The 24780-nt window shown below is 44.5% G+C and overlaps 1 protein-coding gene across 3 annotated transcripts in view; it reads left to right on the plus strand.

Moving 5' to 3' along the window:
- The window catches only part of LOC119962101 (activin receptor type-2A), a 197041-nt gene that overhangs the window by 125035 nt on the left and 47226 nt on the right, over positions 1-24780 (plus strand). For all 3 annotated transcript variants that reach the window (XM_038789970.1, XM_038789969.1, XM_038789971.1), the window contains exons 2-4: positions 5495-5702; positions 5857-5966; positions 17139-17293. In XM_038789970.1, the coding sequence (XP_038645898.1) occupies positions 5495-5702; positions 5857-5966; positions 17139-17293 (473 nt within the window). The remainder of the gene's footprint in view (positions 1-5494; positions 5703-5856; positions 5967-17138; positions 17294-24780) is intronic.

The raw sequence follows: 24780 nt of genomic DNA on the forward strand, positions 1-24780 counted from the left end.
ACCCGAACAGGCACCGGAATGTGGCGACTCGGAGATTTTTGCAATAACGTAATTGCAGTGTTGGTGTAAGGGGCAACCCTGCACTGACCCTGACCACCCAGGGGTCTCTGGTGGCCCAGGCGACACCCTGGATGCCGTTCCACCTGGTCCAAATTTGTGTGGACCAGTACTGAATGGCACCCGGGTGCAGCCTCGCTGGGGAGGCTGGTGGATCCAGCCATGCCGGTGGATTTTGGGCAAGGTTTCCGAAGTTGGTTTAAAACTCGCTTTGGCGTGCGCTGTTTGGTCACGCCCCTTGTGTGCGTGTTTCAGATTCCGACTCCTCGCAAGACTTGAGGAGATGGGAGATGTGAAAACTGCCGGGAAGCCTATGAGCAGGCTTTCCCGGCATTCACTGGCCGCACCATGCTCAAGCGAGAGCGCCACGCAGCCGTTGGATCGCGCCTTTGGTGTTTCAACCTAGAAGATAGAATTTGGTTTACCAAATAACAGCTAATTTAATGGCATTGTTGGAGCTGGACCTGGGAGAATGAAGTGTTATAAATTCAAGGGATTGGGTTTGGGAGGGTAGGTTAAGAGTGGATGAGAAGAACAAGGGTGGCATTGAGCCCAGAGGTGGCGTTTTCAGGGTGTCGCAGGATCCGGGAATCCAGGAGGAGAAAGAGGCAGACATTCTGGCCTTTGCTTCCCTGGTAGCCCGAAGGCGGATATTACCAGCATGGAGGGGACTCAAAGCCCCCAAAGTCGGAGTCCTGGCTATCGGACATGGCTACCTTTCTCTGTTTGGAGAAAATTAAGTTCGCGGTTGAGAGGGTCACTGTCAGGGTTCGCCCGGAGGTGGCAACCATTCATCGACTTCTTTGCGGAGAATTAATCGTCAGCAGAGGGGGTTAGGGGTTAGGTCAGCGTAGATTAGGGGGTTAATTAATGGTGGGACCTGTTGGGGAGGGAGGTGGTATTTGCACTATGTTTATATTTTCATGTACATTGTTTATATTGCTGCTGTTACAATACCAAAAAAAATACTTAGCAGGTCAGGCAGCACCTGCAATATTAACATCTCTGAATGATAAGCATTCATCAGAACTGGAGAAATGGTAGAGATATACTGAACTTTCAGTAAGTGTAGAGACAGCGAAAAACATTTTGTTAATTTATTAACCAAAATTCAGTTAACCGTATCTGAATTGCTTATGGCCAGTGGCTAATATAAATTGTAAATCTCGCCACAGGACCATAGGCTGCTCTTCTCTTTGAGAGGAAGGTGATTTTGCCGACTCAAAGTGGAGAGGATCTCCAGGAAGATTGCGCATATAGACACTGACATTAAGTTTCTACAAAGATGCACTGTGATCACCCCAGTCCAACGCCAGCATCTCCACATCTTTGAGAGGAAGGTGACGACTTCATGAATAACCTCAGCCGGTACAGGAAATAAACCCACGCTGTTGGTGTCACTCTGCATCACTTACCAACCTAACATACCAGGCATCATTAACGAGGCTAACATACTGTACTGAGAAGTTCTAATTTGCCAGCAAATTAGCTTTCCAAGTGCACTTCCATGTCCACCATATTACTTACTATAGCATACCTTCTGATATACAAACAATTCAGAATATTTGTGTTATGTTTACACTGAAGTATTTTTTATAAAGGCCACGGGTCCCTTGTGGTGGTGGTCAGTCACAAAAAAAGTTAGATTGTTCTATGAAACCAGGAATATTATCCAATGCTGTGCCCAGTGGATTATTGTGCTCATTTCTTTTTAAAGCCTCAAGGTTGGGTGCTTGCTGGTTAGTCAGCATGTGCAATGCATGCTTTCTGCAATTAATTGTAGAAACTGGATATTTGTCTTAAAATTTGTCTACACTGATATACCATACAGTCAGAAGTCATCCATATTTGTTTTTTGCAGGGCACTAAGTAACTTTTTAATACAGTACATAATCTTTTATACATTTTAAGACCCTTTTACTCTGGTTTTAATATTAGAGGATGATTATATTATATTTGTATGGATTAATGTTATGGGCCAGGGCTTAGAAACTGCAAGATGAATTATGAAGCTCACCTGGCCTATAACTTTTAGGTTGACTTTGGCTAGGATGAGCACAAGAGCATTCACTTAAGCTGTGATTCATCAGACTTCCTCGGCGCTTTTATCAAAACAAAGTTTATTATAAGAATGTAGTTAACATATATAAAACACAGCAAGAATTTGTTATCAATTACAAACATAAAGAAAACACAATAGCTACAGTATATATAACTTAATGAATCCCCCTTAGCACAATTCAATTCAATACAAAATCCAATAAACCAAAACCCCTTTCAAGGGTGTGGCCCAGCACACTGTAATTTCACTTGAATGGGACTGGTCCTTTCCCTGAGATCCAGCCTCCAACCAGCAGATTCAAAACTTCTTCTGGAAAACAACTCTTATGTTTAAAGTTATCAAGGCAGTTTGCCATACCCTATGTGCTTTTAGTTCCCTGGAACAGCTTTAAAATGAAAACAAGGAAACACTGCTTCTCTTCTGCAGTCCAAAGCAACAAACCAAAACTGAAACCTAAAAACCTAAACCCTCTTTCACCTGACAGCCACAGCCCAGCTCCACCCACAAATGACATCACTGAAGCCGTGCTGCAAGTCATGTGGTAAGACCAAATCTTTCTTAAATGGACACGCACATGACATTAATAATGAAAAATAGTCATGTGCAAAAGTAGAATTTGTGCGGGAAAAAGGTTGACTTAATAGTTAATTTTTCTGTCTTGGTCTTACAGAAAAATTTGTTGTAGCCAAAACAATTTTCAAGTCTCTTTCAAGAATCCAGGATGTGAAAAATATGTTTTATTATTTTGTTTTGAATTGATGTTCCAGTGATATGATTTTCTGACATGGTTTCCTCAGGAGTCAAATTTTAACCCATTTTATTTAATTTATCCTATCTGCTGATTTCTCTACGTGATTCTTTGGCCAAAGTGATAGATTAAAGCCTGAATTTTGTGATAGCAACAAGGGTGTTCATCTCAGACCCTGAAGGAAGCCCCATATAACGAACTAGTCTCAAATGAGAATTTTAACTCTCTAGCACATGGCTAAATCGCTGGCTTTGAAAGCAGACCAAGGCAGGCCAGCAGCACGGTTCAATTCCCGTACCAGCCTTCCCGAACAGGTGCCGGAATGTGGCGACTAGGGGCTTTTCACAGTAAGTTCATTTGAAGCCTACTTGTGACAATAAGCGATTTTCATTTCAACGTGCAATTAATAGGAATTCCTAATACGGAGCTACAGTGATGTCATCAAACAGCCAATCACATTAAAGAATTTGCACAGACAACCAACCAAAAAGTGAAAAGCACTAAAATCAAATTACTTCTTAAATTTTCATGGACTAAATAATGATTTGGGCATAGCTCATGAGATGATGGTAGAAGCTGAAATAGTGTGAAAAGACTCTTTAAAAGAATTATTGAAAATTTAATATTTTTTAAAAATAACTAGGAATTGATTATAATGGAGACATTTAACCACTTACAAAGATGAGTAATTCATACTGGAGTTGATCTCCTCTAACTGGAACACACTACTTTTGTGTTGCATTTTAGATGCTCTTCAAATGTGGGTCCTTTTCATACAAGGTTTCAAAATTGAAGTCTTGTGGTGACTTCAGTTATCTTTTATATACATGAATTGGAGTAGAACAAAGAACAAAGAAAATTACAGCACACAACAGGCCCTTCGGCCCTCCCAGCCTACGCCGATCCAGATCCTTTATCTAAACCTGTCGCCTATTATCCAAGGATCTACTTCCCTCTGTTCCCCACCCGTTCATATATCTGTCCAGATGCATCTTAAATGATGCTATCGTGCCCACCTTTACCACCTCCGCTGGCAAAGCGTTCCAGGCACCCACCACCCTCTGCGTAAAAAACTTTCCACGCACATCTCCCTTAAACTTTCCCCCTCGCACCTTGAAATCGTGACCCCTTGTAATTGACACCCCCACCCTTGGAAAAAGCTTGTTGCTATCCACCCTGTCCATACATAGAACATAGAACATTACAGCGCAGTACAGGCCCTTCGGCCCATGATGTTGCACCGTCCTGTGAAACCCTTCTAAAGTCCCTCTACACTATTCCCTTATCGTCCATATGCCTATCCAATGACCATTTGAATGTGTTTAGTGTTGGTGAGTCCATTACTGTTGCAGGCAGGGCATTCCACGCCCTTACTACTCTCTGGGTAAAGAACCTACCTCTGACATCTGTCCTATATCTATCTCCCCTCAATTTAAAGCTATGTCCCCTCGTGCTGGACATCAGCATCCGAGGAAAAAGGCTCTCGATGTCCACCCTATCTAATCCTCTGATCATCTTGTATGCCTCAATTAAGTCCCCTCTTAACCTTCTTCTCTCTAACGAAAACAGCCTCAAGTCCTTCAGCCTTTCCTCATATCTTCCCTCCATACCAGGCAACATTCTTGTAAATCTCCTCTGTACCCTTTCCAATACCTCTCATAATTTTGTAGACCTCAATCAGGTCCCCCCTCAACCTCCGTCTTTCCAACAAAAACAATCCTAATCTACTCAACCTTTCTTCATAGCTAGCACCCTCCATATCAGGCAACATCCTGGTGAACCTCCTCTGCACCCTCTCTAAAGCAGCCACATCCTTCTGGTAAAGTGGCGACCAGAACTGCATGCAGTATTCCAAATGTGGCCTAACCAAAGTCTTATACAACTGTAACATGACCTGCCGACTCTTGTACTCAATACCCCGTCCGATGAAGGCAAGCATGCTGTATGCCTTATTGACCACTCTATTGACCTGCGTTGCCACCTTCAGGGTACAATGGACCTGAACTCCCAGATCTCTCTGTACATCAATTTTCCGCAGGACTCTTCCATTGACCATATAGTCCGCTCTTGAATTAGATCTTCCAAAATGCATCACCTCGCATTTGCCTGGATTGAACTCCATCTGCCATTTCTCTGCCCAACTCTCCAATCTATCTATATTTTGCTGTATTCTCTGACAGTCCTCCTCGCTATCTGCAGCTCCACCAATCTTAGTATCATCTGCAAACTTGCCAATGAGACCACCTATACCTTCCTCCAGATCATTTATGTATATACGAAATAACAGTGGTCCGAGCACGGATCCCTGTGGAACACCACTAGTCACCTTTCTCCATTTTGAGACACTCCCTTCCACCACTACTCTCTGTCTCCTGTTGCCCAGCCAGTTCTTTATCCGTCTAGCTAGTACACCCTGAACTCCATACGAGTTCACTTTTTTCATCAACCTGCCATAAGAGTACTTTGACTCTTATTTACTTGACTGCCTTCTATTTCATAATTGTAATGATGCACAATATGATCATTTTCATATTTACATAGTCTTAAATGTGGACACAATTGATTTAAATGTTATGTTTTCTCTTCATCAAACTTATCACACCAAATTCAACTTGACTTTTTTTTAGGTGCTATCCTTGGTCGATCTGAGAAGCAGGTGTGCGTTTTCTATAATGCAGACTGGGAGAAAGACCGAACAAATCAAAGTGGGATTGAGCACTGTGATGGAGAAAAAGATAAACGGAGACACTGTTTTGCTACATGGAAGAACAATTCTGGTTCTATAGAAATTGTGAAACGAGGCTGTTGGCTGGACGACTGGAACTGTTATGACAAGTATGCAATAATATTTTAGTGCTTTTATCTCTTCGTACCTACCTTTGTAAAAAATAAAGTCTTATCTATAGTCTTGATTTTTAAAATTGTCCAGCAATTTTAACCATGTGGCTGTGAACAAATGTCAAGCGATCTGTATGTTTTTGTTTTGTAGGGATGAATGTGTTGAAACAAAAGAAAGCCCTGAAGTGTTCTTCTGCTGCTGTGAAGGCATCAAATGCAATGAAAAGTTCTTTTATGTCCCAATCATTCAGGATCTACCGTGTAAGTTTTACCTTCCTTATCTTTACTGTTAAGTATTTAAATAAATGGCAGCACGGTGGTGCAGTGAGTTAGTCCTGCAGGCTCACGGAGCCACAGTCCTAGGTTCGATCCCGGCTCTGGGTCACTGTCCGTGTGGATGTTGCACATTCACCCCGTGTTTGCGTGGGTTTTGCCCCCAAAACACAAAGATGTGCAGGCTTCGTGGATTGGGCAAGCTAAATTGCCCCTTAATTGGAAAAAATGAATTGGTACTCTAAATTTATATTTAAAAAAAAGAAAAAAAATATTTAAATAAATGAACTTTAAGAAAGAAAAGATGCGAGGGGTGATATGAAATTCCCAAAATGTTAAATTTTTGTTTTGATTTAATCTTGCAACAGCTTGTTCTGTTGTGCATGTTCATCAGCAGATGTAATAATAGAACCTGTTTAATGTGAACTTAAATTTTCTTGTGATATAGAGCTATCAAAAAAAACTTGCATTTCTATAACACCTTTCATAACTTCTGCACCCTGGGGAGGATGAGAGGAATGGAAAAGATGGGAAATTTTGAAGAGTCGCTAATGTAGGAAAATGTTGTCAACCAATTTTCGCACAAACTACAATAAGTTAATCAAATCATCCGTTGCTGATGTTGATTGACGATCAGATTTTGGCAGCTACAGACATCTCTCTTGCTCTTTTCAATAATGTTATGAGACCTCCTGCAATCACCTAAGAGTGTAGACGGGACCTTTGATAATGTCTCATCTGAAGACCGCACTACAGTTGGTGCAGCATTCCCTCAGAGGCAAAATGTTACGACTGAGTCAGAAAGCAAAGCCCTGGTCTTCGTGCTTTACATTTATAAGACCCTTGTAAAGTTTTATAAGTCTTTGCAGGTTTCTAACTCTTCCTGATCCATTACTTTTGCTCTGTTCCAATCTTTTTATTTAATTTTCCCACCCTCTAACAAATACATTATTTTACTATAGCGTTGAAATTGAATCTGCTTTTATTTTATGCTAATTTGTTGATAGCTGCAGAGTATCCAACAGTGTAGAAATGGCTGACTATTTTACAGTTCCTAAAAAAAATTGTGCACGGAAATTTGTATAGGCACATCAGAACAAATAATTGAGGCGAGATGGGGATAGCGATGCAGGGTCCAATTTGCGCACAAAGATTTCCAAGAAAAAAGCCACTCGCTGCCAATGATTTCTTAGGTTGGGAAGCACTCTCCGAGATTTTATTTTCCAATGTGACCCCATTCACATTTTCAAAAATTAATGCAACCCCAGACACCAACAGAAGACAAAATGGCAATGAAGCAGCGTATATATAAAAATCAATGTTTTTAATATAATTTGTAAAATTTTATTTTTTAATGTACTTCCCAATCCGTTATTTCATCTGATCTGTTCCAGCTCATGGACCTACACAAGAAAGCAGCAGTTGCTGATGACACTTGTATTTAATGGTACTGGTCTGTTGCTTTTTAATGAAAAAAATTTAGAGTACCCAATTCTTTTTTTCCAATTCATGGGGAATTTAGCATGGCCAGTCCACCTACCCTGCACATCTTTTTTGGTTTTGTGGAGGTGAGATCCACGTAGGATGTGCAAACTCCACACGGACAGTGACCGGGAGCTGGCATCGAACCCGGGTTCTCAATGGTGAGAGGCAGCAGTGCTCAACACTGTGCCACCTAGAGCCATCTTGACATCATTGCTTTTACGAACATATGAATTAGGAGTCAGCCATTTGGATCCTTGGCATGCTCTGTCATTTGATAAGATCATGCCTGATCTGTTTGAGACCGTAATTCTGCTTTCCTGTCCAACTTCTATAATGTTTGACTCCCTTGTTAATCAAGAATCTTGTCTATGTGACCTTAAAAATATTCAACGACCCTACCTCCACTGTTCTCTGGGGAACAGAATTCCACGTACTAATGACCTCTGAGGGGGAATACCCTCATCTGTGTCTCTGTGTATGTGCGTGTGTCTCTTTCTCCCTGCATGTTTTCCCTCTCGCTCTCTCTGTATGTGTGTCTCTCTCTAAGTTTCTCTTTCTCTGAATCTGTCTCTCTCTCTCTCCCTCCCTCTCATTCTCTCTCTCTCTCCCTCGTTCTCACTCTCTCTCCCTCAGCCCCTCTCTCTCTCTCCCCTTGTATGTTCTCGCTCTCTCCCTAGCTCTCGATCTCTCAGTATGTGTCTCTCAGGGCTAAATCGCTGGCTTTGAAAGCAGACCACGGCAGCCAGCAGCACGGTTCAACTCCCATACCAGCCTCCCCGAACAGGCGCCGGAATGTGGCGACTAGGGGCTTTTCACAGTAACTTCATTTGAAGCCTACTTGTGACAGTAAGCAATTTTCATTTCATTTCATTTCTCTCTCTTTTCCCCTCTCTATGTGTGTCTCCCTCTCTCTCGGTATGTGTGTGTGTCTCCCTCTCTTTCGGTATGTGTGTCTCCCTCTCTCTCGGTATCTGTGCCTCCCTAGCTCTGTGTGTGTCTCCCTCTCTGGCTCTTTCTCTCTATATGTATCTCTCGCTATGTGTGTGTGTCTCTCTGGCTCTCTCTCCCTGGCTCTCTCTCCCTGGCTCTCGTTCTTTCTCTCTCTCTCTCTCTCTCTCTCTCTCTCTCTCTCTCTCTCTCTCTCTCTCTCTCTCTCTCTCTTTCCCCCCATCCCCCCCCCGTATGTTCTCCCCCTCTCTCTCTCTCTGTATGTGTCTCTCCCTCTGTTTTTCTCTCCCTCTATGTTTTTTTCTCTCTCTCTCTCTATGTGTGTCTTCCTCTCCCTACCTCTCCAAATGTGTCTCCCTCTCTCTCTATGTGTGTGTGTGTGTGTCTCCCTCTCTCTCGGTATGTGTGTCTTCATCTCTCTCAGTTTGTGTGTCTCCCTCTCGGTATCTGTGTCGCCCTCTCTCTTGGTATCTGCGTGTCTCTCCCTCTCGGTATCTGTGTCTCCCTCTCGCTATCTGTGTGTGTCTCTCTCTGGCTCTCTCTATGAGTGTGTGTCTCTCTCTGGCTCTCTCTATGTGTGTGTGCCTCTCTCTCTGGCTCTCTCTATGTGTGTCTCTCTCTCTGGCTCTCTCTATATGTGTCTCGCACTATGTGTGTGTCTCTCTCTGGCTCTCTATGTGTGTGTCTCTCTGGCTCTCTACCTGTGTGTCTCTTGGTGCTCTCTCCATGTGTGTCTCTCTCTCTTTCGCTCTCTGTATGTGTGTGTCTCTCTTTCTTGCTCTCTGTGTCTCTTGCGCTCTATCTGTGTGTGTCTCTCTGGCTCTTTCCATGTGTGAATCTCTCTCGCTCTCTGTATGTGTGTGTCTCTTGCTCTCTGTGTTTCTTTTGCGCTCTATGTGTGTGTCTCTCTGCTCTCTCCATGTACGTGTCTCTCTCACTCTCTATATGTGTGTGTCTCTCTCTTGCTCTTTGCATCTCTCTTGCGCTCTATGTGTATCTCTCTCTTGCTCTCTATATGTGTCTTTCTCTGTAAGCGTCTGTCTCTGTATGTGTGTATCTTTGTGTCTCTCTCGCTCTCTGTATGTGTGTATCTCTCGCTCTCTATGTGTGTCTCTTGTTCTCTCTGTGTGTGTCTGTCTCTGTGCATGTCTTTGTGTGTGCCTCTCACTCTTGTTCTCTGTATTTGTGTCTGTCTCTGTGTGTGTCTCTCTCTTTCGCTCTCTCTGTGTGTGTCTCTTGAGTGAGAGATGTTTGCATGTGTGTCTTTGAGTGTTTGTGTCTCTGTCTCTCAAATATATAATATATATAGTATATAATATATATGTAATATATGCATGTAAGATATATATATATATATTACACATACTTACACACACATAAATACATACACACATATATGCAGCCTTCGGCCCAATAAGTCCATGCCGCCCACTTTTTTCCTTTAAGCTGGTCCTAATTGTATACGTGTCTCGTTGCATGTGCGCTTCTCTTTGATTGATATTTATTGTCACATGTACTGAAGTGCCCCCTCTCTGTGTCTGCGTGCCAAGGGAACCTACACAGTACATACATACTAGACAAACGAATAATCGATGAGTACATTGATAGTGGTGCATCAACAAATTTGGCAGAACAAGGCCAAACAAGAGCAGCTTAGGGCGTTGTGAATAGTGTTCTTACAGGGAACAGAGAAGTCCAAGGGAGAGTCGTCGAGGTGTCCAGTAACTGTGGGGAAGAAGCTGTTCCTTTGTCTGGAGGTCTTCAGACTTCGGTACCTTTTGCCTGATGGAAGGGTCTGGAAGAGGGGAAAGCCTGGGTGGGAGGGGTCTCTTAATGCTATCTGCCTTTCTGAGGCAGAGGGAGGCGTGTACAGATTCAATGGGAGGATGGCAAGCTTATGTGATGTGGTGGGCTGAATTCACCACATTTTGCAGTTTCTTGCAATCTTGGGCCGAGCAGTTGCCATACCAAACTGTAATACAGCCAGATAGGATGCTCTCTATGGCACATCTGTAGACGTTTGAGAGAGTCGATGCAGACCTGCTGAATTTCTTTAGCTTCCATAGGAAGTAGAGACATTGTTGGGCTTCCTTGACTTTGAATCAACGTGAGTGGACCAGGACAGACTGTTGGTGATGGTGACCCCCAGGAACTTAAAGCTATCGACCATCTCTACTTTGGAGCCATTGATGTAGACGGGGGGTGTGCTGTGCTACGCTTCCTGAAGTCGAAGATCAGTTCCTTGGTCTTTCCAACATTTAGAGAGAGGTTGTTTTCGGTACACAATGCAACCAAGTGATCTACCTCCCTTCTGCAGTCTGATTCGTCGTTGTTTGAGATACGACCCACCTCAGCCATATGATCTGCAAACTTATACATTGAATTGGAGTTGAATTTCACCACACAGTCGTGTGTTTATAGGGAATAGAGTAGAGGACTGAGCACATTCTTGCGGGGCCTCGGTGTTGAGGACTATTGCGGAGGAAGTGTTGTTATCTATCCTGACAAATTGCGGTCTGTTGGTGAGGAAGCCAAGGATCCAGCTGCACAGGGAGGGGTCAAGTCCAAGGTTGCAGAGTTTGATATTAGTATTGTTGGGATAATCGTGTTGAAGGCGGAGCTGTAGTCTATGAACAGCAGTCTGACGTAGGTGTCCTTGTTGTCGAGATGTTCGAGAGTTGATTGTAGGGCCAGAGAGATAGCATCTGCTGTGGATCAGTTGCTGCGGTAGGCTGGCAGTGATCTGTCTCACTGCTAGCCGCTCAAAGCATTCCATAATAACATCATACCGGTACCAAAGACGAACCAGGCAATCTGCCTCAATGACTACCGTCCGGTGGCCCTGTCGTAATGAAGTGCTTTGAGAGGTTGATCATGAAGCGCGTCACCTCAATACTCCCAGAATGCCTTGATCCACTGCAATTCGCATACTGTCACAACCGGTCCACAGCAGATGCCATTTCCCTGGCCCTACAGTCATCCCTAGAGCATCTCGATAACAAGGACTCTGACATCAGACTCCTATTTATTGACTACAGCTCCGCCTTCAACACCATAATCCCAGGCAAGCTCATATCAAAGCTCCAAAACCTAGGACTTGGCTCCCCACTCTGCAATTGGATCCTCGATTTTCTGACCAACAGACCACAATCAGTAAGAATGAACAACAACACCTCCTCCACAATAGTCCTCAACACCAGGGCCCCGCAAGGCTGCGTACTTAGCCCCCCTACTCTACTCCCTGTACACACATGACTGCGTGGCAAAATTTGGTTCCAACTCCATCTACAATTTTGCTCAAGATACGACCATAGTGGGCCGGTTCTTGAATAACGGCGAGTCAGAATACAGGAGGGAGACTGAGAACCTAGTGGAGTGATGCAGCGACAACAATCTCTCCCTTAATGCCAGCAAAACTAAAGAGCTGGTCATTGACTTCAGGAGCAAAGTACTGTACACACCCCTGTCTACATCAACGGGGCCGAGGCGGAGATGGTTATCAGTTTCAAATTCCTAGGCGTGCACGTCTCCAAAAATCTGTCCTGGTCCATCCACGCTGACGCTACCACCAAGAAAGCACAACAGCGCCTATACTTCCTCAGGAAAGTAAGGAAATTTGGCATGTCCACATTAACCCTTAACAACTTTTACAGATGTATCATAGAAAGCATCCTATGTTGCTGCATCAAAGCCTGGTATGGCAACTGCTTGGACCAGGACCGCAAGATTCTTCTGAGAGTCGTGAACACAGCCCAGTCCATCACACAAACCTGGCTCCCATCCATTGACTCTGTCGACACCTTCCACTGCCTGGGGAAAGGGGGCAGCATAATCAAAGACCCCTCCCACCCGGCTTACTCACTCTTCCAACTTCTTCCATCGGGCAGGAAATACAGAAGTCTGAGAACACGCACAGACTCAAAAACAGCTTTTCCCCGCTGTTACCAGACTCCTAAATGACCCTCTTATGGACTGACCTCATTAACACTAGAACCTGTATGCTTCATCTGATGCCGGTGTTACGACATTGTATACCTTGTGTTGCCCTATTATGTATTTTCTTTTATTCCCTTTTATTCCCATGTACTTAATGATCTGTTAAGCTGCTCGCAGAAAAATACTTTTCACTGTACTTCGGTATATGAGGAGGAGAAACTGCCATTCTTCGCAAAGGTGTGGGGAGTCCTAATCCCAACTACCAGTATATCATTTGCCGAGATGGTGATGTTAGAACCTAGATCAGACACAGAGATGGGGGCATGCAGACAATGAGGGGGGTGCACATATACACACACACACACACACACACACACACACACACACACACACACGCACACACGCAGAGGGGACACGCACACACAAAGAGGGACACATACACACAGAGACAGACGCACACACACAAAGAGGCGGATGCACACACACAAAGAGAGACGCACACACACAGACACAAGCGCACACACACACAAAGAGACACACACACAAAGAGGCACACACAAAGATACACACACAAAGATACACACAGAGACACGCACACACAGACACACGCACTATCATGTATCTCCCTCCTGGATCCTGTAATTCCTTGGCACCTACAAACCCCGTCTTTTTTCTCAAGAGGATGACCACCCCCCCGACTTTGAATTGAACCCCGAGTGAAATACCTGACCCACCCATCCCTTTCTCAAACTAACCTGATCCTTCACCTGGAGGTGCGTCTCTTGCAGGAAAACCACCCTCGCCTTCAAGCTCCTCAAGTGTGCAAAGACCCGAGACCACTTCACCGGCCCATTCAGCCTCTGTACGTTCCATGTTACAAACCTTATTGGAGGCTTGCGCCTCAATTCCCCTCCACAAACTGCATCCTCCCCTACCGATTCTGTCCCCTTTAATTTCACCCTAAACCGGGCCCATCCAAGATTGCCACCTTCTCCATCCATGACCCCGACCCTACTCCAACACTGCCACGCCTGCGGTGGCTCCCCAGTTCATGGCTACTGCCTTAAAAACCTGTGTGCTCTATCCATCTCTGGGGCCTTGTCCAGCACTCCCCTGCCACAAGGCCCGCCAGCATCCTTGAGACGATCAGGCAGGCCAATGATATCCAGGTTCTGCCTTCCGGATCTATTCTTCTGATCCTCTACCTTTGAGAATTCGAGTTCTTTTTACCCTCAGTCTGGTTCAGTAAATATACTGAGTCAGAATCACCGGCGAACTTACTCTGATGCAAAGGCACTGACTCCACCAGAGTCTGTCGAATCCACCAGAGTAAGTGAGAGGAATACAAAGCACTTTGTCTCATATACATTGGTATAGAATGAGGTGTCATACACGACCAAATAAGGTATCTTGGCAATTGTAGGGTTTTCCATAGGTTCTTCTCACATGCCTTAACTTGGCCATATAAGGTAATCTTAGCAATTACTGGTCCCAATAGGCTCCTCTCACATTACTTTCGCATGAGGTCCCCTTTACCAGTATCTTCTCCAACCGAGCGACTCAAATTTCTACTGCAGTAAGATTTACTCCTGACTTGGCTTAACTACCCATCATGCTTCAGTGCCATGTCCTTTTGTTCATTTCCTCACCATTGCTCTTAACGACTTGCAAAGGTTCCCCAGGAGCCCTACCTCCGCCTCCAATGCCACCACTGTGGTTGAACATCACTTTCTCCATCTACTGGATCTGCAACCCCTGTGCCTCCAAGCACTTCTCGACTCTCTCCATCGAGCCTTTCGAGGGTGCTCCTTCGATGGCCTTCGATTGATCTTCCTGCATCACCTTTCGCTGATGGCAGAACTCTTCGCTGATGAAAGCCAACAACTGGTCCACCTGGGGTTTTCCAGCATGCGACAACGCTTCCCCTCCACCATCTTTCCAATTGTTGCAACGCCATAGGTCTCTTCCAGTTCCTTGGCCAGGTCTTTAACCGTCTGCCGGGTCCAATAACCAGCAGACTTGCACTCCCGGGGTGCGGGGGAGAGAATCTTCACCTCCACACCTTCAGCTACACTTTCCTGTTAAAATTCCCCCCGTTTTCAGTTAAAATGAGTTTAAATCAACGCCTTCGAGCCAGAACTGCCACCCGGTGTGTGACCATTCACCCCATGGCCGCCAAATTCATCCAAACCTAATTTGCACATGTTGTTTTCTGTTGAACAGCAGGCTGTTAGCTTGTTGGACATTGTACGTGTATTCTAGTGTATAGATTATTGCAATTTGGAAAATTTGGACCAAGGCTATATTATCTGCAATACCGCATGTGCAAAATATCAATTTTGTTTTGATTTGTAAGGAATATAGCCTACTGATGGAAATCGTAGGCCATTTGATCAAAAGTCTGTAACATGGTTAAATATTAGCAAACTTGAATATCTCAATTTAGTAGTATCTGATTCTGCATCATTTGGAATGATCTAATTTCATTTTTTAATTGGCAGACTTAGTGTTTATCCAGTCTCTTTTTATGGAGAAAATTCTCATTTTAGAACTACCGGATGTGGCTTGGTTGAGAATTGTACTGCCAAAGAGCATTGTTCTGCAGATGTTCATACCAAAGTCAGCAGGACTATTATTCTTATATTCAGATTTATTCTGGTGCTAAATCACTTGAAATGTTTGCAATAGAATTGATTTGTTTACTTTTTTCTAACTTCCATTAAATAGTGGATTTGTGAGAAGAGTTTTGAGAATTGAAATTGTGGGTATTTGTAGTCTCTTTGCCTTATTTTTCTACATCCCTCCCTCGCAAAAGCAAGTGCAAACGATGGCCTTGTTTTTGCAAATTAAATCTACAGGCTGTTTAACACAGGGCTAAATCGCTGGCTTTGCAAGCAGATCAAGGCAGGCCAGCAGCACAGTTCAATTCCCGTAAATGCCTCCCTGAACAGGCGCCAGAATGTGGCGACTAGGGGCTTTTCACAGTAACTTCATTTGAAGCCTACTTGTGACAATAAGCAATTTTCATTTCATTTCATTTTAATGGGGCTGTTTAGCTCACTGGGCTAATCGCTGGCTTTGAAGGCAGACCAAGGCAAGCTAGCAGCGCGGGTTCGATTCCCGTACCAGCCACCCCGAACAGGCACCGGAATGTGGCGACTAGGGACTTTTCACAGTAACTTCATTTGAAGCCTACTCGTGACAATAAGCAATTTTCATTTCATTTCATTTCATTGGAATCTTAAGAACAGTGGTTAATGTGAATGAAGAACAAACTCTCCCTGCTGCTGAGAATTGGTATTAGTTTGATTACGGGTATATTTAATTCTAGGCAAGACATTGGAATGAAACCTTAAACATTAAACGTGTTCCCGTAACAATGGCGCCGCGAGCATGTGATTGTGATATTCCAGCAATTACTTAGTAAAGTAAAATCCAGGGCAGCACCGTGGTGCAGTGGTTAGCACTGCTGCCCCACGACGCTGAGGACCCGGATTCAACCCGGCCCCGAGTCACTGTCTGTGTCGAGTTTGCACATTCTTCCCGTGTCTGTGTAGGCCTTACCCCCACAACCCAAAAGATGTGCAGGATAGATGGACTGGCCACGCTAAATTGCCCCTTAATAATAAAACAAAATTAAAATCCCACTTGGCCTGAGTTCTGGCTATTTTTGAGACCAACATCAACAATTGCCTTAAAATCAATCCATATACGATTTTCAATAAATCTTTCTTTTAATAATGAAATGAAAGAAAATCGCTATTGTCACGAGTAGGCTTCAAATGAAGTTCCTGTGAAAAGCCCCTAGTCGCCACATTCCGGCGCCTGTTTGGGGAGGCTGTTACGGGAATCGAACCGTGCTGCTGGCCTGCTTGGTCTGCCAGCGATTTAAGTAGGCTTACATTAGCACTGCAATTAAGTAACTTGTGTAGCCCCTAGTCGCTACATTCCGGCACCTGTTCGGGTACTCGGAGGGAGAATTCAGAATGTCTAAATTACCTAACAGCACATCTATCGGGACTTGTGGGAGGAAACCCACTCAGACACGGAGAACGTGTAGACTCTGCATAGACAGTGACCCAAGCCGGGAATCGAACCTGGGACGCTGGTGCTGTGAAGCAACAGTGCTAACCATTGTGCTACCATGCTGCCCACATAACTAAATTCCATGCATTCAATTTTGGTTAAGATTTTAACATGGGTATACTGCACTCTGTAAATGTGTAAATGGCAACTGAATTGTCATGCTATAATGAAAAATTCTTAAGTTGTTGACTACAACACGCTTGATGTTTAATATCTGTGGTTCCCCAATGGTTAGTAATTTTTATAATAATAATCTTTATTGTGTCACAAGTAGGCTTACATTAACACTGCAAATAGGTTATTGTGAAAATTCCCTAGTCGCCACATTCCGGCGCCACATTAGGTACACTAAGGGAGAATTGAGAATGTCCAATTCACCTAACAAGCACGTGTTTCGGGACTTGTGGAAAGAAACTGGAGCACCCGGAGGAAACCCACACAGACATGAGGAGAACGTGCAGACTCTGCACAGACAGTGATCCAAGCCGGGAATCAAACCCAGGTCCCTGGCGTGAAGCAACAGCGCTAACCACTTTGCTATAGTAACTGGAATGGGACACATCAATGGTTTTATTTTTATTTGACGTTTCAAAACTGGTTAATCTAATGCTGAGAAGTGATTAAATCTTTAGAATTTGTGTGGATTTTGCTGTAATATAACTCACTTCAGATAAAGCCTCTAACTATTCTCTCTTTCATCTGCAGCAACATCAAATCCAGTTACACCGAGACCGCCACTGTTCAACATTTTGCTTTATTCACTGGTACCCATCATGGGATTTGCTGTAGTTGTGTTGTTCTCTTTCTGGATGTATAGGCATCATAAATTGGCATATCCACCAGTACTTGTACCAACTCAGGTATAGATCTCAAGTCTTCTTATTTGTCACTTAATTTTTGCTTGCTCTAATGTATAACAATAAGTATAGAAAAGTGCTGTAAGTGAATTTCAAGAGTAGTTTTACAGAGTAATGCATCTGACTTTGATTTTTGCCTGTTTGGCGTGCTTCTTGGGAATTCTCACACAGAGCTCCATCCATTAACAAACAAAATAATTGACATGCTAAACTTAAGAGACTAAGTTAATGAAGATCTTACCGTTAAGTAGAGCTCTGCACCATTAGCAGCAGTTCTTGAAATCAGTTGACTTTATTTATTTTCTGCCTTTTAGAACTTTCACCTCTTCATTTTTTTTACCTGTTTATAACCGTGTTTCAAAGTTATAAAATGATATGGAGTAAAGAACAGATCAGCCGTGGCTGATTCTCACAATGGCAGAACAAATTTGATAACAATAACATTTATAATCTTTATTAGTGTCACAAGTAGGCCGACATCAACACTGCAATGATGTTACTGTGAAAATCCTCTAATCGCCACACTCTGGCACCTGTTCGGGTACACTGAGGGAGAATTGAGAATGTCCAATTCACCTAACAAACACGTCTTTCGGGACTTGTGGGAGGGAACCGGAGAGCCCTCCGTGCTCTTCCCCCCCGGGCTGTGGTGAACTCACTCGACTACAACTGCGGCTTTTGTCCCATTCGAATTCGCCGGAGCTGCAGCTGGTGGGGGGAGTTGGTTTTTCAGAAATTTTCCCCCTCTTTTTTTCAATTTGAAGAGGAGGTTGTTAGCTGCCAGCAGTGTGCGGCAGGACTGATTGAGCTATTTGTTACCCTAAAGTTCCATGCAATTGAAATTTTAATATAATTTGAATTGGCTAATTATCATTCAACAGAATTTTGCCACCAACCTCAAAAGAACAGTAGTGTGAATGGATAATAGCAATACCACCTTTATTTCCTTACTATCTTGAGTAGAATTAACATAGCGTAGCAATTTAGCAAGCGCAAGTTAGGTGCCACAATGCAGTGTGTGTGTATATAGTGAGCCTACAAAATCTAATCTTCACTGTTTTTGCTTGGCCATGTTCTTTTATACCTCCTGTGGGAAGTATAAAAATAATAATTGTAGTGGTATTTCTCCAGTGACATGAAATGCGTGCTATAGGATCAAGCCGTGTAAAGGAGTGTGGAGATTACGTTCCTATAAACCTAACCCTCAAATACTTCTTTCTTCAGTCGGTCAAAGACTGAGCTGTCATAATGAAGGCGATGAAGAATTTTATCATTCATGTCTACCTTCGTCAAGTGGAAGCTCCCAACATATAGAAAATGGTCCACGTTTTCCAGAATCGTGACGTTGATGGGGGGAGATTATATGCTGTGGAAGCTGGTTGGCAGAAGGGCCTTAGTTTTCTAGGTATTTAGTAAAAAGCCTATTTTCACAGCTGCTTTGGAGGAGTCATTGGCAATGACGGAGTCAATTCTGTGTATACTGGAATTCAGTGACTTGAAGTTGAAGTAGTATCACCAGTGGTGGCTTTGCAAGATCTTCCAAATTCTGTGGCAAGAAAAACAAATGGCCTGCATTGAAGCACTAATCATTCAAAACTGCTGGGTGGGACCTGTCGTTCATATGCCTGACAAAGAGACTCCCAAAACAGCACCTCCACTCTGAACTTGATCCTGACAGGAGGCAGAAGCACTTTTGTCATGTCCTCTAAGCATCCTTGAAGAGGTCCAACATCTCTGTCAACTTTTGGGAATCCCTGGCTTGTGACTGACCAAAATGGCAAAGCTTCATTTGGAAGGTGGATAATATATTGAAAGATTCTGTTGGGTACGCAGAGATGAAATTGAGGTGTTGGAGGGAGGAACAAAACTCCCAACAAATCATCTACCGAACCCTCCAGTCATCATCTGCCCTGCCTGTGGCAGTCTACAGATTGCACATTGGACTCATCAGCTATCTCAGAAAACACTGAACTGGAGTGGAAGCGGGTCATCTTCTTTGGAAATCCCTGGAATTGAGGAATGATTTGTTATAAGAACATAAGAATTAGGAGTAGGAGTAAGCCATCTGGCCCCTCGAGCCTGTCCCGCCATTCAGTGAAATCATGGCTGATCTTTTGTGGACTCAGCTCCACTTTCCAGCCCGATCACCAGAACCCTTAATCCCTTTATTCTTCAAAAAACTATCTATCTTTATCTTAAAAACATTTAACGAAGGAACCTCAACTGCTTCACTGGGCAAGGAATTCCATAGATTCACAACCCTTTGGGTGAAGAAGTTCCTCCTAAACTCAGTCCTAAATCTACTTCCCCTTATTTTGAGGCTATGCCCTCATGTTCTGCTTTCACCCACCAGTGGAAACAACCTGCCCACATCTATCCTATCTATTCCCTTCATAATTTTATATGTTTCTATAAGATCCCCCCTCATCCTTTTAAATTCCAACGAGTACAGTCCCAGTCTACTCAACCGCTCATCGTAATCCAATCCCATCAACTCTGGGATTAACCTAGTGAATCTCCTCTTCACACCCTCCAGCGCCAGTACTTCCTTTCTCAGGTGATGAGACCAAAACTGAACATAATACTCCAGGTGTGGCCTCACTAACATCTTATAAAATTGCAGCATAACCTCCCTAGTCTTAAACTCCATGAGCGAAGTTCTCTGCAACGGCCGATGCCGGCGTGAAACCCGGAATGTTTCACGTCGGGGGCCGCTCCTCGCCCCCTATTCTCTTCTCCTCCCCCTGGGGGGGGGGGGGGGGGGGGGGGGGGGGGGGGGGGGGGGGGCTAGGAGTGGGGTTGGGAGAAACTCGGCTGCCGGGCATTGATGCTTGCGTCAAGGCGGCGCACCAAGAATGACGCGGCTGGCGCGCATGCGCAGGTTGGCCGGCGCCAACCCGCGCATGCGCGGTTGCCGTCTTCCCCTTCGCTGCCCCGCAAGACATGGCGGCTTGATCTTGCGGGGCGGCGGAGGGGAAAGAGTGCGTCTCTTTGAGACGCCGGCCCGACGATCAGTGGGCACTGATCGCGGGCCAGTCCCCTCCCGAGCACGCCCGTGGTGCTCATTCTTCTCTCCGCCCCCCACAGGCCCCACACTTAACTGTCGTGTGCTGTTCACGCCGGCAGCGACCAGATGTGGTTGCCGCCGGCGTGAACAGGTCGGGATTGTCAGGTCGCTCGGCCCATCTGGGCCAGAGAATCACCGGTCGCCGTGAAAAACGGCGACCGGCGATTCTCTGAGCAGCGTGTCGCAAAACGCAACACACCATTTTGGGGGGGTGGGAGAATCGCTAATTCTCCCACTTGGCCTGGGGAGCGGAGAATCACGCCCCATCTCTCTAGCAATGAAGGACAAAATCTAATTTGCCTTTTTAATCACCTGTTGCACCTGTAAATCAAATTTTTGCGACTCATGCACTGGCACACCCAGGTCTCTCTACACAGCAGCATATTTTAATATTTTTCCATTTAAATAATAATCCCTTTTGCTGTTAATCCTACCAAAATGGAGAACCTCACATTTGTCAACATTGTATTCCATCTGCCAGACCCTAGCCCATTCACTTAACCTATCCAAATCCCTCTGCAAACTTCCAGTATCCTCTGCACTTTTCGCTTTACCACTCATCTTAGTGTTGTCTACAAACTTGGACACATTGCCCTTGGTCCCCAACTCCAAATCATCTATGTAAATTGTGAACAATTGTGGGCCCAACACTGATCCCTGAGGGACACCACTAGCTACTGATTGCCAACCAGAGAAACACCCATTAATCCCCACTCTTTTTGCTTTCTATTAATTAACCAATCCTCTATCCATGCTACTACTTTACCCTTAATGCCATGCATCTTTATCTTATGCAGCAACCTTTTGTGCGGCACCTTGTCAAAGGCTTTCTGGAAATCCAGATATACCACATCCATTGACTCCCCGTTATCTACCGCACTGGTAATGCCCTCAAAAAGTACACTAAATTAGTTAGGCACGACCTGCCCTTCCGACTTCCTGCATCGGTTCCCATCCCCCCCCCCCTCAGGACATCGGTTCCAGTCCTGCCCAGGTGCAGTCCGGTTTGTACTGGTCCCACCTTCCCCAGAACCGATTCCAATACCCCAGGAATTTGAATCCCTCCCTCTTGCACCATCTCTCAAGCCACGCATTCATCGTATCTATCCTGACATTCCTACTCTGACTAGCTCGCGGCACTGGTAGCAATCCTGAGATTACTACCTTTGAGGTCCTACTTTTTAGTTTAACTCCTAACTCCCTGAAACAGACCCCGTCCCGTTTTTTTTACCTATATCGTTGGTGGCTATATGCACCACGACAGCTGGCTGTTCACTCCCCCCCCCCCCCCCCCCCCCCCCCCCCCAGAATGTCCTACAGCCGCTCCGAGACATCATTGACACCAGGGAGGCAACATACCATCCTGGAGTCTCGATTGCGTCTGCAGAACCGCTTGTCTATTCCCCTTACGATTGAGTCCCCCATCACTATAGCCCTGCCATTTTTCTTCCTGCCCTGCTGCGAAGCAGAGCCAGCCACGGTGCCATGAACCTGGCTGCTGCTGCCTTCCCCTGGTGAGCCATCTCCCTCAACAGTATCCAAAGCAGTATATCTGTTTTCTGCCTTCTTACTCTTGCTCTGTCTTTTGGTCACCCATTTTCTATCTCCCTCAGTAACTTTCACCTGTGGTGTGACCAACTCGCTAAACGTGCTATCCAAGACGTCCTCGGCATCCAAAGTGAGTCCATCCACACTCCAGAGCCGTCAAGCGGTCTAACAGGAGCTGCAACTGAACACACTTCTTGCACGTGAAGGAGCCAGGGATAGTGGACGTGTCCCTGAGCTCCCACATCGCACACTAGGAGCATGACACGAGTCTGGAATCTCCTGCCATGTATTAAACCTTCGGTTAACTTATACAACAGGACGGCACAGTGGTTAGCATTGCTGCCTACGGCGCTGAGGACCTGGGTGTGGAGTTTGCACATTCTTCCTGTGTCTGCGTGGGTTTCACCCCCACAACCCAAAAGATGTGCAGTTTAGGTGGATTGACCGCACTATATTGCCCCTTAATTTGAAAAAATAATTGGGTACTCTAAATTTTAAAAAAAACTTCTACAACTACAATTCCAAAAAACGAAAGAAAAAAATAAATAAATAAATTAGACAATGAAAAGAAAAACTACTTACCAGTCACTTACCAGGGTTAAAAAGCACCTCCTCCCAACCCAGCTTCAAATTACCAAACTCACTCTTTGCTGTCTCACTCTGGCTGTCTCTTCTCTGGCTCACTGGGAGAACTTATAATAGTATTAGCACTCACTACATTCATGTAAAGGTATAGCTACTTTCAAGCAAAGCCAAAAAATTAAGCTATGAAAAAAGAAAATACTAATGCTGAAGGGGAAAATCTGAAATCAGAAACATTAAGTGATAGGACAGCAGGATTGTTATCCTTTCTAAATGTAACTGCATTAATGTTTCAAGTGTAGATTCCTTGTCCGAACTGGCTAACAAAATGGAATCTTTAAATCATAGAAGGGTCTTTCATGTCAAATTACCAGGCTTTAGTCGCTTTTGAGTTTCAGGATTAGTATCCTGAATTGTTAGCGCCCTCTGCTGTTTGGGAAAATATGCAGTCTGGAGCTGTAAATCTGAAGAAAATTATTACATTTCTACAATTACGGTTACATTTATCATGAAGTTGAGATTTTCTTTTTCCTTTGCAATACCTACATAAATTCTGTGCCAAATACCAATGTATATTATTATATAGTATATAACTACAGAAACAGAATAGTGTTGTCTGTCTAATCCAAGGAAATGACGCAATGCAAGATTTCCTTTTGACCATTTTCCATGCAGAGTTTGGAGTTGAGGTTCAACGTAAAGTTGGACCATTGTTTTAATAGTTGTAAGGAGAATTTTTAAACCCAGGAGGTGATGAATGTGTTCATGAACCATCTATTCTTACTGTTTTCCACGATGATCAGAAATAATAAGCAATTCATTATCTCACTTTAGGCAACCAAGTAGGTCATTCATGAGAGACTATATTCTTGTGATGCCCATCAGGAGGTAGGCTAATGAGAATATGTTCCTGGATAGAAGATGACTGGTTTGATTGATGGACAGATAGGTGAATTCCTGAGCAGAAAAGAGGTTGAGCCAAAAAATATCTCATTTGTTCTTATATATTAGGCTGTAGCTGTTTGTGCATTGTCTAGTTAAAGGGATGGTGGTCCAGCGATAATGTTACTGAACTAGTAATTCAGAGGTCCAGTCTAACGTTCTGGGGACACAGGTTCAGATTCCAGCATGGTAGCTGGTGGAATTTAAATTGAATTAATAAACCTGGAATTAAAAGGTAGTCTCAACAGCAGCCTAACATAGTTATATGGATTGAACCATGTAGCCAATGCCCCAGATACATTCATACATTCTTTACCATCCTGGGTATGTTCTGCTCCACCAGCAGGACAGACCCAGCACTGGCGGTGGCAGAGTGTATGTCATCAGGAGGGAGTTGAGCTGGAAGACATCGACTTCAGAGGCTGAATAGACTAGGATTGTTTTCATTAGAGGTTGAGGGGTGACCTGATAGAGGTCTACAAGATCACAAGGGGCATGGATAGAGTGGATGGGCAGGCACTCTTTCCCAGGGTGGAGGGGCCAGTCACCAGGGGGCATAGGTTTAAGGTCCGTGGGACAAGGTTTAGAGGAGATGTGCGAGGCAGTTTTTTTTTACAGAGGGTGGTGTGTACCTGGAACGCAGTGCCAGGGGAAGTTGTGGAAGCAGATCCATTAATGGCATTCAGAGGCATTTCAACAAATACATGGATAGGATGGTAAGAAGTCTTACAACACCAGGTTAAAGTCCAACAGGTTTGTTTCAAACACGAGCTTTCGGAGCACGGCTCCTTCTTCAGGTGAATGGAAAGGCTTGTTCCAGAAATGTTTATATAGACACAGTCAGAGATGCCCCGGAATGCGAGCACCTGCAGGCAATCAAATCATCAAAGATGCAGAGAGAGAGGTAACTCCAGGTTAAAGAGGTGTGAATTGTCCCAAGCCAGTTCAGTCAGTAGGCCTCTGCAAGTCCAGGCTTGTTGGTGGGGGTCAGCATTCTACAAGGAGGCCTTCAGGAGACGCGACAACGCAAAATTGCTGAGCAAAAACTTATAGCTAAGTTCCGCACGCATGAATGCGGACTCAACCGGGATCTGGGATTCATGTCGCATTACATTCGGCCCCCACCAACAAGCCTGGACTTGCAGAGGCCTACCGACTGAACTGGCTTGGGACAATTCACACCTCTTTAACCTGGAGTTACCTCTCTCTCTGCATCTTTGATGATTTGATTGCCTGCAGGTGCTCGCATTCCGGGGCATCTCTGACTGTGTCTATATAAACATTTCTGGAACAAGCCTTTCCATTCACCTGAAGAAGGAGCCGTGCTCCGAAAGCTCGTGTTTGAAACAAA

This window comes from Scyliorhinus canicula, chromosome 2 (assembly GCF_902713615.1).
Source record: "Scyliorhinus canicula chromosome 2, sScyCan1.1, whole genome shotgun sequence".
NCBI classification, from domain to species: domain Eukaryota; kingdom Metazoa; phylum Chordata; class Chondrichthyes; order Carcharhiniformes; family Scyliorhinidae; genus Scyliorhinus; species Scyliorhinus canicula.